Genomic DNA, 15,411 nt, shown 5'->3' with positions numbered 1-15,411 from the left:
AAGGTCCATGAAAGTAAATCTAGCTTTATGGAGCTTTAAGCATAAAAATCTGAATTGTGTGATACAAGTTAGGGGAACAAGTTGGCAAAAATTAAATAGACAGTATTAGTTCAGCTAAAATGAGGCATCCCCATAAAGCAAGTTTCTTTTTTAATGGAACTTAAAAAGATTCTTCTTTCAGCTCACTTGCTATAGTATGTGCTCCATTCTCCTCCCCATTTGCTGTGTTTTCTCCATTTTTTGCAGATCCTTGTTGGTTTGTCGCAGCTGCAGCAGCTGCAGCAGCTGCTGCTTGTTGCTGTGCAAGTTTATCTCTATAAGCTTGTTGTCTTGTTTGTACTACATCAGGCATTACGGCATCTATCAGTGACAGAGACTCTATTGGTCGACCATCAAACAAGGTACCATCCTGGATTTGAAAAATTGTGAGAAGAAAAATCAAAGGTAACACATTTAGAGTAATTTGTATTCATACAAGTTAACAGCAGAAAATCATCATTCCAAGAAAAAACATTTTTAGGTAATTTCCTGAGTGCATGTAAGAAAGGAAGGAAGGAACCGGGAGGGAAGAAGGAAACTAAAGGAAGCACTGTAAACAGCTGCTCCAACTGTCTTCCTCACCCAATTCTTACTGTTAAGTGTTGCACAGATCAAAGCTGAAATAGTGAAAGGAATTAAAAAAAAATAGGCCTGGAGGGTAAAAAGGCTTTCAATTATATTACAAAGTTCTGTTAGTCAAAAGTAATGTGGGATAGTTAATAAAATGATAAGAGATTTGGTGCCACATTTTGGTAAATACTTCTTTAAAACTAAAAACTTTTAAAATAGTTTTGCTGAATGCAAAAGTTTCTTGTGATTTAATTAAAATATTAAGGCAGAAATAGACATCAATATCAATAGACATTAATACATACAATCACCTCATTTTACTACTGTTATTGTTTTTAAGACCTTGTTGCATTTGTTACAATACTGCTTCTGTTTTATGTGTTGTTTTTTTGGCCCGAAAGCAGGTAGATCAGCTCCCTGACCAGGGATTGAACCTATGCCGCTCCACTGGAAGGCAAAATCTTAATCCTGGAATGCCAGGTAAGTCCCTCATTTTACTACTGTTGAAATATGAGCACAATAAGATTTAAAGACTTTCACAGCTGGAATTTGTTAACTGGTGCTATTCAAAGTGCAATCCAAGGACCAACAGTCCCACCATCACCTGGAAACTTGTTAGAAATGTAGACTCAAAGCTACAGAATCAAAATCTCTAAAGGGCTCAGGAATCTCTGTTTTAACAAGCTTTTGGGGAGAGTCTTATATGCACAGTAACATTTGAGAAGTACAACTACAATTCACAGGCTAGTGTTCTTTAATTTTATCAAGTTGCTATAATTTTCCAAAGCTCCTCTCACTGGTATTAGGAAGTTCACAATAAATAAGTTCTAAAGCAAGCAGGAGAAGAGACACAGGCACAGAGCAAGTCAGAAATAGAAACAGTGCATATTAGCTAGAAACATGCATAAATGAAGCCTGGCTCACTTAAGCCAGTGAACACGCACTAAGTGGTGTGATGGGATGCTCCAAGTTACAAAACACTGCACATCTCTCTGAACTGTCGATTATAATGGAGTATTTGAGGAGCTGGAGCAAGTATTTAAACTTAAAAAAAAAAGATTAAAATCAATATAGATATATTGTGGAGTACTATATTAAATCTAGAAAAATTTTTTTCAGAAAAAATGAAGACTTCAACTCTGGCCACTGGGAGAAATTGTTTTACCATTTTCTGCAATAAGTATACTTTGGGAGGCAAAGTGCTAAAAGACAATGAGGACACATTTAATTTAGTATCAGTAGATTTTTCAGTTATAGACATGAGGAAATTTAAAAAATAATCAATTTAGTACACTATAATTATAGTAATAAATACTGATGTAGAAACCATGGATGCTTTAGTTTTTAAAATACCTGCAAAAGGAAAGGGGAATATGTTAATCTCTGAAATGAAAATAAGGTAAAAAGGTCCATATACCACAAATCCTGACCATGTATAAAAATTTCCAGCTATACCAGGGTGTGCAGAATCTTTCTGCATATTTTGGGCTTTGCAGACCTAAGATCTCTGTCACAACCACTCAATGCTGCCACTGTAGCACAAAAGCTAGATAATACACAACTTAAGGAGTGTGACTGTGCCCCAAGCAAACGTTACAGAAACAAGCGGTAGGCAGACTTTGGCTCATAGGCCATAACTGACTGACATGAGTTAAACTACCTATATCATATAGACTGTAGACAGGTTCCTTCCAAAATCACGTACAACCAAATAACCCAAGATCTTCTAATTTCTCAATCAATTATGGTCTCAGTATTCCACAGCACAATTTTCTTATTTTAAAGAAAATTATTTCTTACTGTTTACTTATTAAACCATGTAAAAAGCAATAAGATAGTGGTCCTTATAGTTGAGAGCCATCAGCCTTGCCTGTGCGCCCTGACACCACATTAGGAATAATGTCCTTCAGTTTTGTTTACCTGGTGAAGCTGAAGTCAGATAATGAATGAGCAAGCAAGATACTAGATATTTAAGGAAGCATTTAAGAGTAAGAATTAGTACTTGAACTAAGTCTTCCTTACCTCATTAATACTAACTTCTGCCTCTACATACTGTAGACCTTTCTGGATGATAGAAATCAATGCAGCAGGTGGGACGAGGGCACCATTAATGTTGGACTGACTGATATGGCTTTCTATACCGAAGGTGAACGCTGAATGAGAAAATCCTGAAAGCAAAAGAAAAGGTGTAACGATTTATTCTCCAAAGGGCAACATGCAATGTAACACAAAGGAAAGACTTCTGTAATCTTTCAAATCCACCTGACACCCATTTGAAATCCCAGACTGTTAGCTAAGGTCAAATATGTTTTTAAACAAAAGAAGTATCAAAATCCAAACACATTAACCTTCATGTATTTTCCTCTTCACTTTAATTATATAACCGTAGCACATAACGTAATTTTCCTCAACAAATAGTATTAAACTTTAAAGTTGGGGAAAAGCCTTTCTAAGTCATGTGACTTAAATGCTTCACTCAAGATAAATTAAATGACAGTTAATATTTCTGTAGTATATTAAAATTTCTGTATATAAATCATCATACATCTTGTAATTCTATATTTTGTAGGCTATTTTAAAAAACTACTTAGGAAATAAAAAGCAAACTAAAACATAAGGAATGAAAACTGTAATTTAATAATGAAAAATAATTTTCAAGCTTAACTTTCATTATATATATGATTAAATACTAAAAAAAGTTACTAATTTTTTGCTACTTAGTAATAACCCATCTAAATGGAAGCTTTAGAAAAAGAACAGCTGACAAGTGAAAATCCAATTTGTATGTCCATCAACAACTCTTTGATTTTAATTTGAAATACTCAAACCAAAATATTCACATAACAAAAGTCTAATTTTAAATAAATTTAAGTCACTCTTGCTTTTTATGAAAGTCAAGTCCAAATCCAAAAGTAAAATTCTAGTAAACTGACAGACTGAGGGTGGTTATTCTCTTTACCAACATATCCATCAGAGCTTAACTAGTAACTATCATTAACGTTAAATAATTCAATTAAATTATACGTGTGTAAGAATGTTAAATAAGGTAAATGAACACGGGCTTACTCGGGTCTTGGTTAAACTAATTTAATCCATGTAACACATTGTCGAGCCTGTCTATCCTTAGATGTTTAGTGCTTAGTCCATGTCTGTTTTGTTTTGTTGTGTGCTTGCACTCTCAGACTCCTTGTGGCACTTATGAACAGTCTGTCATAAAATACTGTGGGCTCACAAAGAGCATGTGGCTAGAGGCTACTTTAATTGGTTAACAGAGAGTCATAGTACACCTAAGTTGATTTTCCTTAGGGCTGTCCCTTCCTTACCTCTGGGATACCTAACCATTTCTGTAACTACCCATAGTGAGAAGTAAGAATCGTTACCATCTTTCTAAATTCCATATATATGCGTTAGTATAGTGTATTGGTGTTTTGGACTCTGTGGGAGAGGGAGAGGGTGGGATGATTTGGGAGAATGGCATTGAAACATGTATAATATCATATATAAAACGAATCGCTAGTCCAGGTTCGATGCAGGATACCAGATGCTTGGGGCTGGTGCACTGGGATGACCCAGAGGGATGGTACGGGGAGGGAGGTGGGAGTGGGGTTCAGGACTGGAAACAAGTGTACACCCGTGGCAGATTCATGTTGATGTATGGCAAAATCAATACAATATTGTAAAGTTAAAAAAAAAAAAAAAAGACGCTTAAAAAGAAAAAAAAAAAGAAAATGCTATAAGTCTTGAATTTTGACTTCTTGATTTCACCCATAGACAAGATCATTATTAAAAAAGCATTTATAATCTGCAACTTAATCTGAGCTCACAAGGAAGGCACAAAAAATACAAATGAAAAAAGCACCGTTTTGCTCTGTCCCTATCAGGAAACCCAGAAATACTTGAGTATGAGCAGATCCCAGATCACCAGGATAGGAAACTAAGAAAAAAGACTAGGAAGGACTGAGGAGAAAGGTTATGAGATAATGGCAGTGAAATCCAGAAGCAGTGAGGCTGGAGACCCCTGTTCTCAATTTCATAACCCTCCCCAAATAAATTCTGCAGTAAATCATATAACAGAAAGGGGGAAAAAAAGCTAAACAACCAAGTGGCTTGGGGTAGAAGGCTTCAAGATAGACGATATCACTTACAGAGGGCCTGTATCATGCACTAATTTCTCATCTTAGCAGATGAGAAAACACAAAGAAAATAGATTTATTCCGGGACCATGGCCATAACCACTGCATTCCCCCCATCCTACTGAACAGTTAGAACAGGGTCAAGGATAAAGCTAAGGCAGAGTGAGCTCCTGCATATCAACAAAACATAAAAGACTGCATCATTATTCTTATTTCGTTTCAGGGTATTAGAAAGTGGCATCAGTAGCACTTGAGACAGTAAGACATTTTATTAAAAAGCAAGATACTTTGATTTTCCAAAGCCTTCTAAACTGCAGCAAAGTCTATGACTTCTGTACTCCAATTTCTGAGTACAATTTAAATAATTATTAATTACATTTAGACTCTGTTTAATTAGATGACAAAGTTCAAGATTATGTCCAAGAATATCCTAAAAGCTGCACGTAGAACAATGTCAATTTTTAACTGGAATGTTGCCTATGTTCTGAATTTTTTTGTGTGAGACCAGGTGCTCTCTGTTATCCTTAGGTATTACATATGCACTTATGATCTTCTCAAATAGCAAGAAAACAACCCTAAAGTCATCCGTAATAGTGTTTCGGCACTTATCGTTAATATATATTTGCCCTAAAGGAGGTCCATACTTCAAATGCTCTTCTTAAACACATGCTGAATTGAACAGTAACTTTTTTTAAATTTCTAGTTGCAGCATTACAAAGCAGCTTAAAATTATGTTCAAAACTACTCTTCTTCTTCCCCTCCCTAAAACAACTTCTTCCTTAGAAACTTTTCATCTTGCCATGCTACACCTCAGGTCCTCCTCACTTCCCGTCAGCCCCTGGCATTCCACCATTCGCCAAACCCTATCAACTCTCCCTCTCTGGTCTGTCATCAGCTTTCCTTGTGTGCCCACACCTGGATTTTAGTCCCCCATCATCCTTTACCTGGACCACTGCTGTCATAAGTTCCTTTCCTCTCTTCCCCAGTTAAGTACACTTGCAACACTATGGCTAGAAGACTACTTGTGAAACAAAAAATGATCATACCACTCCTTACTTGAGTACTTTCAACAATCCTTTTGGCCTTCATAATCAAGGTCAAATTCTCTAAGTGTGACACACAGTAACTTTTGCAATCTTTACCCTACTCATCTCTCCAGGCTTATCTCCCCACTTCAACCAAGACCTAGAATATACTGTGCTATCTCATGCCTTTGGGCTTTATGTGTTCCCACGCACTTTTCACCTATGTGAATAGAGGTGAAGTCCTTCCTCCTGCTGCTCCAGGATTGGTATTTCTCTTCCATACTAATCCTCTAATTTGTGTATGTGTAGCATTCTACGGGTAGTGTGTATATGTATGATTAATACAACTGGGATGTCTGAAGATGGGGTTAATGTCTAGTAATCTTTCAATTTTAGGAAACTAGATGTCACCTAATTTTACTAGTGTTCAATAAACATTTGTTAAATCAGAATGCAATTCTACTATAATTTATCTTGGCACATCAGGAAATCTATGAATCCAGAGAAAACATATGACTTAAATCTCCCTTGAAAAACTAAAACTTGAACCAGGGTTATGCCAAAATATATCTGCATTTATCTGTAAATATATATGCAGGCAATACTTTTTCAGGGACAGCTTTTGATCCACATAGTAAAAGGCAAAAGGCATCAACTCACAGTCTGTGAAATGCTTAAGTCTAGCCTGCTTGCCTAATATAGCATCCCTTCTTTCCAGGAGTCAAAGCAAAGCTGATATAAATAATACTTTGTATAAATTCTCTACAATCAAGTATTCTACACATTCACTAGAGGGATTAAAATCTGGGAGATAGAAAAGGAAATCCAGAGAGGAGTAAGGCAAAGTTCAGTATGCAGTAATTCAAGGATATTCAGTGGTCGGGACCGGCAGTGGTACGGGGGTCTGTGTGCGGTTACTTCTGAGGCCACGCACTGTCCCACGTAAGAAATGAGATCACAAGACAACCATTTTCTACATATGGCTTGTTTTAGGAGTGACCTCTCTTGGGATGACAGGGATGGTTTCCTCAAAGGGAAGTCAAGTCTTTCAGAGCCTGTCAACTCTACTTTGCAAATGGAGGGTATACGAGCATGAAAAAGGGCTCTGAATATGGTTATGGTGTAGGGTATCTGAACAGGGCCGGGGGCGGCGGGGGAGTGGCGGTGAGGTGGGAGGCAAAGCTTAACTACTAACACGATACAGTGCCCTATATGGAAGTAAAATCTGACTTACACAAGGCCCTCTTCTCAGCCTCAGGTCAGAAAAGCCCAGAAAATTATAACCCTGCTTCCATCACCACATACCCTCTTGACCCCAAATCTGTTTCCAATTCTATCCTATAGACCCAGAATTTTGTTTAGTACAAAAAGTTCCATATTTAAATGAGTGAAGGTTTTAGAAAAGGTAAAAAGAAGTAGAGAAAAAAATGCTACATGGGACCTTGTATGTTGAAAAGTTAGAGGGACCTAACACTTATTTAAAAAAATAAAAAAAGGAAAGGAAGAAAGGAGTGAAGAAAAAAAATTACAATACCAAAACCCAAATACAATTGTTAAAATATTTTATTTCCTTTTGTCCAGCACAATACACTGGCTATGCAGTTTTGTGCCCTAATTTTGCCCTTTATATATATATATATATCTGAATATTTTATATGAATTATATTTTCTGAAATAATTTTATTATAATATTCATCCAATAAATGTACCAGCTAGTAAATTATTCACCCCATGGCTGGACATTTGGATTTTCCAATGTTCACTCTTTAAAAGACTCTTACTTCAAATATCTATGTGTATAGGCTTTTGCCATGTATATATGTTTTTTTTCTTTAGGATGGATTCCCTCAAAAGTTGAAGGGGACATCAGCACTTCAACGGAAGTTCATGACTGCCAAACTGCTTTTCAAAAAAACTGTACAAGTTTATGAAGCCATCAGCAATTTATACGTTTCCTTATATGCTTACTACGCTGGTTATTCCTAAAAAAACAAAAAGATTACTATTAAGATTGAACAAGTTCTCTGTTTGGCAACCATTAAAGGACCTTTGTCTTCTAACAAGTTTGTCAGTCGGAATGTGTAACAGGAATTTCCTTTATCAGCAAAAAAAATAGTTATTCAGTTTACAAAAAGAGGAGAAAAAGTGATTTGGATAAAAGTATAGTTAATTATCAGCATTTATGACAGCTGCTTGCTATTTATTGTTCATTAGTCATGTGTACAACAACTGTATGTATCAAATTAACGCCACTGCATATTTTATTATACAACAAAACTATGTACCTACTTGCAGTTTTGTAACTGACCATGTACTCACAAAAACTGAAAGACAAGACTCATGGTGGCAATATCAGATGCTGACCTTTCCTCTCCATTTCTTCATGGTGAAAGGCACATTACTGATAGCCATTTAATCTAAACTCCTTCCAGCCTGCTGTTAAAATCTGTTTATAAATAGCACCAGCGGAGGATATGTAAGAAGCAGTGTTTATCTAGCCCAGTTACCTTTATCTGAGTTAAGAGAAACTACACTATCATTTAACTGCTGATACTCTACTGGCCATTGGAGAGGTTAATACAAAAACCAATGAATGAAAAAGACAAACGAATGGGCTGTTGGGTATTACAGGTCAGAACCATAAAGTTAAATATAAACATTCTGGCTACTTTGTGCCCACTATGATCATTATGATCATGTTTAGATTTCCAAATTAAGTGTGTGTTTGATGCGTGACCTTATAAACAAATGTAACATTTTAAGCAAGCATCATGTAAGAAGTGGTGTGGTGCAAGGCCTATTTCCTGGGAGAAGCAATATCCTTTTGAAAAGAGTACAAGAGTGAAGTGGGGTGCAGGAGAGACAAGATCTTTCATGAAGTGAATGCTTTAAGCCTACATATATCATCACCTTCTCATAAATGGAGACTATATGGCAAGATGAATCTCAGTTCTAAAAACATGAGGATTTTTAAAAATAACAGTATTCAGAATCACAATCTAGAAAATTATTCAGTAATAAGGACATGTTGTTTCTGCATTTTCCAGTTAGTTTTCAATCATAAAATGCAACTGTTTCATAGTGTTCAACACAGGTTCATCTATGAGCTCCTAAACATGTAATAGATGACAATAAAATCTAGAACCAAGAATTCTCCCCTAAACCAAATACACAATTCAAGCAAAATTTCATCTTATACAAAGCAACAAGAAAAACGAGTGCCACAAAGTTCACAAATAATTGCCTGGAACAATTTCGTTAGAAAAAAATAAACAACTACAGGAGAGTCAAGTGACACAAAGCGGGCAGGAGTGAGGGGAGGGGGAGAAAATTTAAAAGATGCAAAGCAGCTTAGCTCCTCTAAAACTAACCCTGCATCAGTTTCTCTTGTATACAACCAACTATAATATTAGTATTTATTCTACCTACCATTGCTAAATATAAGTTATTAAGGTGATCAAGTTATTAATGTCCTTGGGTAAATGCTAATTAAAGGGAACACACTGAATCAAATCAATCATTAATTGTAGCACTACATGTCAAATCCAAAAAGAAAAAAAAACAAATTTTATTCCCCAGGAAATATTTGTTAAATATGAAAAGTCTAGTTCATAACATCGCAAAATGATAATGATCAAAGTAATATGCTCAGGGTGAATTTTCCAGAGATTTAAATGAGAAAGATAGAAGGTTCCAGCAGAATAAAACTATACTACAATAAATTTTTCTCTTAATTGGTTTTAACAAATAAGGAAGGATGGCTTATTTCAGACAGAAGTTTATAAAACATTTGAGGCTGAATACCATGCTGTAGTTCCTTTTCAGCAAGTATTACTAACAAATTTTATAAATGAGAAAATGGGAGCTCTGAGAAGTTATGTAACCGGGGGTGGGGGGGGGGGGGGGGGGGAACTTTTACAGGTAATATTTTCTAGTACTGATAATAGTCATAATAGGAGATTTACCACATAGTATATGAAGTATTTAAGATTAAAACAAGTTAAGTGATTTTATTACCTCAGGAGATGGATCTCAAGATACTGTGAATATATAACACCTTCTTGTCAAGTTCTAATTATCCTACGACTAGTACAGATCCATCATTAATTGAGCCTAAGAACCACTTGGAACATCTGTAAAATGCAAATTCTGGGGCCCACTCCTAGTTCTCTTAAGTGATAGTGATGCAGGTGGTCAGAGGATCAAACTTCAGAATGCTGGTTATAGGTGGTTCTTAAATTTATTGCAAGCTGCCTTTCTAGAAAAACTGTCAAGTCAAAATGTCATCAGTGTAGTCTGATTTTCCCCTATAAATTCATAATGTAAATAGAAAGTTACCAATTTTATAAAGGGACTGGTGTTCACATTTTAGACATGTGGCTTAACATCATACTTCATCACCAGTACACCGTATACAGTTTTGTAAAGAATACACAAAGCACAACTAAGAACACAGTTAACAATTACATAGGATTTAATATGATAAATATTAGTCTACCATACAAGGTATTTAAAAAAAATATCATTTTTGCTTTACGTTTACTGCAACATAAAATACCTTAAAACATAAAATTTAGAAGCATTTTTTTCTGAGAACATAAGCAATTTTAGGACTTTTGATAAAATCACTGGACACTTTCATAAATTAACCCAGATTATTATTTTACTGTCCCTTTTACTTGCTATATTTTCCTGCAGCGATATAAAACATCATCTGTATTTCTCATCCACTGATCCTTCACACTATTTTTCACTTTAGTGTCTAATGCCTCAAAGCTCTGACTTAACTGGTGGTTGAATTCAAAGGCAGAAAAAGCAGAGTTTGTTCTGCCTCAATAACTTCTTTCTGCTATCGTCTAAAGTACTATATAACAATATCCAAATGTGAGCGTATGTGCTACAGCCCATGGGTCACTACCTTTTCTACTTTATTAATAATCATTATATCTTATGCAAAATATTCTACAGATTTTCTCTTTGGATCTGCCAGTATACCAACTGAAAACAAAACAAAACAAGATCTATCCATTTCAAAGCTTCATAAAAAGTTATCCTGCATTCTTGGTTACTTTATTTTCTTCTTTTTCCCTCCCGGCCCTTGTTGGATATAATTTTCTCAGCTGTTTGAAGCCAGAGAGGAGTAGTGATGTTGCCTGGGAATAGAAAATTCCCACCCAAGAGAAAATCTCAGAACTGGAATGCAGCTGGGAGTATCTCAGTAAGCAGATGATCTAAAATCTAAGGCCTTGTTTAAATTATCTGCCTAAGAAAAGGACAACTAACTAAGCCCTGGAAGAAGAATAACTGGAGTTTCAAATCAAAATTGAAGGCTCAATATCCTACTCTATTCCTTTCACTCCTCCCCCAAAAAGTGACTAAACCAAAATTATCTTTTTATACCAAACTTTACCTTAATTAACATCCCAATAACTTTAAGTTATAATTCCTAAAATTCACACTCCAACATTTTCAACCACCAAATGATTCAACCTCATGTTAACAATCTAACTTTCCACTGCAGTCAATCTTTTCTACCATCTTACGTTCCATCCAACCCAAGTTTTTCCCTCTTCTAGTTTTTATTTTTTCCCCTTAATCCAGCCTACATTTTCCCTTGCGATATTCCTTCTTTTTTAGGATAACACCTCTTAATCTGTCTAGAAAACTTGGGAGATCACTGACTAACTTAATATTTATAACAAATAACTTTCAGTGATTTATATTTACTAATCAGCTCCCGATGAAATACATTATTAAGATTCAGGTCAAAGATACACTTAACCAACTGGGATGAGCCAAAAGCATTATGAAAAAGCAAATATAGCTTTTGAAATGCTTATTGCAACTAGGACCAGTAACATTAAGCTGAGAATTATGAATATACATTATCAAACTGATGGCATCTGAGAATTTATATGTTCCTACCAACCGTTTGCAATAATCTCACTTCATTACAAATTATAAAAATGATCTTTGAACAGTGAAAGCCAAACCACTTGTTACAAATATTTGCCTGAGATGATTCCAACATATTTGAAAGAGTCAGAGAGTTAAACCATGCAGTAACACATAGCTTTAAAATGGCAGTCCAGACATTAAGGAAACATACAAAGTTCAACAGTTTGGACTGGTACAAATTTCAAATGCATAAAAGGTTATTTTTAGGATATTAAAATAATTTGAGGCCTATTTACTTTATGAATGTACTCACCTGACTCTTGCAAGTATCTATATACCAAGAAGTTGACCTCATCACTGCTTATACTCATCTTTATTCCCACTTAAACCATGAGGTCACAACACAGGATATAACCCTAAAAATAAAACAAAGTTAATTAAGTATTTTCTCAATAAAATATTTTTAAACAAAATGTAAACAATGTTGTAAAAACCATTTGATTTTATTAAATAATGTAAAATGAAGGTTTTGATATTGCCTAATAATAAATCCTAACAAATAAAGATACTTCCAATAGTTAGTAGAAGATTATACAACCAAAACACAGCTGGGTCTCTTTTTCTGCAACATATTGGTTAAAAAGGATTAAAAATTTACAAAAGGGCCTCCAGTATCATATTTAATAATTATATCAAATAGCATAAAAAGTTGTTCCTCTTTTCTCCTTAACTGTAAAAAAGAGTTTATTTTAAGGATCAGAAAATGAATCATATAGGAAAAGACTGACTTCAGACTATGGGATTGGGGACCAGCTATCCATGCTGGTTTTGTTTACAAAATTTAGTAGGATTAAGTCTCTATTTTCTCAACATCTAATCTGCAATGTTCAAGTTTCAAAAAGCTCTAGGTATGCATAAGGCAGAGAGGTTGGAGTACAGTTCTGAAAACTCAAAATTCTCAGAAGGAGGGAAAGAGGGAAACGGACATATAGCTTAAATATATCCTAATTATACATAACTGTTCTCATGCCACAGAAAGGATTTAAAGTAAACTTTTCTGTACGGTGCCCAACAGTAAATATGTTAGGCTTTGCCAGTCATATAGTCAGTGTCACAACTACTCATCTGCAGTTGTAGTGCAAGAGCAGCAATGACACACGAATGACTGAGTGTGGCCATGTTCCAATAAAACAACTTATCAACACTAAAATGTGAATTTCATATGATACTCTGATGTCATAAAATATTTTTCTTTTGATTTCTTTTTCAGCACTCAAAAAATCAAAACCCTTTCTTAGTTTGTGGTCCTTATAAAAGGTCAGTGGGCTGGACATGGCCCACAGACCAGCTTCTCGGTTCCTTGTTTAAAAAAGGATACGCTGACATCTATTCAGTATAAGAAAGAAAGAAAGTGAAGTCACTCAGTCGTGTCCGACTCTTTGTGAACCCATGGACTGTAGCCTACCAGGCTCCTCAGTCCATGGAATTTTCCAGGCAAGAGTACTGCAGTGGGTTACCATTTCCTTCTCCATGGGATCTTCCGACCCAGGGATTGAACCCGGGTCTCCAGCATTGCAGGCAGACGCTTTACTGTCTGAGCCACCAGGGTAACCCCAGGCCTGTGCTGACTGTCCTACCACATCATTGATCTCTTATAATGCAGGGTAACAATATATTTAAACCTCTCAGATTAATAAGAACTGAGCAGGCTTCTATACAATAGGAACTGCTACTGCTGTAGATCTGGAAAACCTGGTGACTGAACACTCATCAAGCTTATCTCAGAAACAAAGGAAGACAAACAAGGGGGTAGTAACAATTCCCCCAGTGAACACACACAGAGGAAGCCCTAACCAAATGCAGTGGTCTGGGAATACATCTCAAAGGAAGTGCCTTCAGTGCTCAGACCTAAAGGACAGACAGGAGAGTGAGAACATGAATATCTGGGGAGGAAGGAAAAGAACCGAAGCAACTCAGTGAGCAGTTAACAGTCACTGGAAGGGCTGGGTGAAGAAAAAGAAACAAAATGAAGTGAGGCTTGAGAGGAGCCTTGAAGGAATCACTTTCGAGAAAACAAGGAAGTAAAAAGCAGAAAACGCAGGGAAGTGGTATGATTTACATTTTTAAAAGACCATCCTGAATTCTAAAATGAAAACTAGAAGGAAACTGGACTGAGGAGAGGGGGCCAAGTTAGGAAGGTGCTGGAGTCACCTAAGAGAAGACTGAAACCTGGACGGGGGCACTGGAGTTGAGGAGAACCCCGGGAATACTAGGATTCCAAAGATACTTAGGAAGTAGCAGACTCATGGAGAAGGCAATGGCACCCCACTCCAGTACTCTTGCCTGGAAAACCCCATGGATGGAGGAGCTTGGTAGGCTGCAGTCCATGGGGTCGCTGAGGGTCGGACACGACTTCACTTTCACTATCATGCATTGGAGAAGGAAAGGGCAACCCACTCCAGTGTTCTTGCCTGGAGAATCCCAGGGACGGGGGAGCCTGGTGGGCTGCCGTCTACGGGGTCGCACAGAGTCGGACACGACTGAAGTGACTTAGCAAAGCAAAGCAGACTCAAGGGTGGGGGACTTGATACAGAGCTCAGGAAAAGAGAAGAAGCAAAGGTTTCTTTTAGGACATGTGGACACGTAGTACTTCATTTACTGAAATGAGAAGCCATGGAAGAAAAGTAAATACCATCCTCATGTGAGGAAGAAGGCACCTCTTCCCATTTCATCGCCTGAATGTGATAATCTATACACGCCACACTGAACAGAATGATACAGGTGAACACTCCTCTGATGACTAGCTCAGGACACCTCATCCAGAGGCCCCTGTGGCACACAGGAGGATCTGAGCTCTGGAGGAGACCCTGACCCACAGGAATGGGTAACAATGTGCTTGGAACACAAAGTAGGTATAACACAAGAGTCAATCCTGAAAGCCTGGTGACTGAATGATTTAAAAAATAAAACCACCACACCCATTATATGATTACATATAATACCCATTATATGGCAGGCATTAAGTCACAACTTGACCAACCATGGACATCTGTCAGGGAAACACTGAGTCACTCACTGATTGATGAAGAGGATCTCCCAAAATGAGTTCAATCAGGTGGAATCCTAGTGAAACAACTAATGAAGAAAATAAAGAGTATTCTTTTCCTCTAAAATATCGTTCAGTCTAATATTCAAATAATGAATAATGGAACGGAAGTACCTAAGAAGTACAAATTTTTTTAAATGGCGGATTCCGATACACAAAGGTCACCAAAATGTCTCAAATTAAAGCAGTTATCAGTAGTGCTTCTGTATCATTTAATGTATCTCAGGGCAAAGAAAAACACAAGTCAAAATTATATAAATTATTGTCTGTAAAAACTCTCATAATAAATACATGTTGGTGGCATACTTTTTTAAAGTCAACAAGAAATACCAAACATGAAGAGGAGAGTTCTTGTCTGTTCAAATTGCTGTGAATGGGTTTATTATATTGATCAGAGTACTGTATTAGTTCCTGTAACCAAAAGTAAATTTTTTAAGAGAAAGGGGTAAACTTTTCAAATTTTAAAAGGGTTACTCTAGCTTTAGTTTTACTTCAGCTAGCTCATACTTTCAGAGAGAAAGATCACTGTTTCACTTATACCAAACATACCCCTAGGGCAGACAAGTGAAGTGAAGTGAAGTCACACAGTCGCGTCTGACTCTGCAACCCCATGGATGGAGTAACCTGTAGCAGGCTACTC

At 36.4% G+C, this 15,411-nt stretch overlaps 1 protein-coding gene across 5 annotated transcripts in view; it reads right to left on the bottom strand.

Annotated features, from left to right (window-relative positions):
* The window catches only part of TBL1XR1 (TBL1X/Y related 1), a 178,075-nt gene that overhangs the window by 30,940 nt on the left and 131,724 nt on the right, over positions 1–15,411 (bottom strand). For 4 of the 5 annotated variants that reach the window (XM_070791713.1, XM_019959464.2, XM_019959461.2 and 1 more), the window contains 3 exons: positions 11,979–12,081; positions 2,632–2,777; positions 187–409 (listed from right to left, as the gene is read on the bottom strand). In XM_070791713.1, coding sequence (XP_070647814.1) covers positions 187–409; positions 2,632–2,777; positions 11,979–12,036 — 427 coding nt within the window. In that variant the 5' untranslated portion in view covers positions 12,037–12,081. The remainder of the gene's footprint in view (positions 1–186; positions 410–2,631; positions 2,778–11,978; positions 12,082–15,411) is intronic. The other variant, XM_070791726.1, reaches the window with a different exon arrangement.

The sequence above is a fragment of the Bos indicus genome, chromosome 1 (genome assembly GCF_029378745.1).
Source record: "Bos indicus isolate NIAB-ARS_2022 breed Sahiwal x Tharparkar chromosome 1, NIAB-ARS_B.indTharparkar_mat_pri_1.0, whole genome shotgun sequence".
Lineage (NCBI taxonomy): Eukaryota > Metazoa > Chordata > Mammalia > Artiodactyla > Bovidae > Bos > Bos indicus.
The sequence above is the reverse complement of the archived record's forward strand: the minus strand, read 5'-3'. Positions and strand labels throughout refer to the sequence as shown.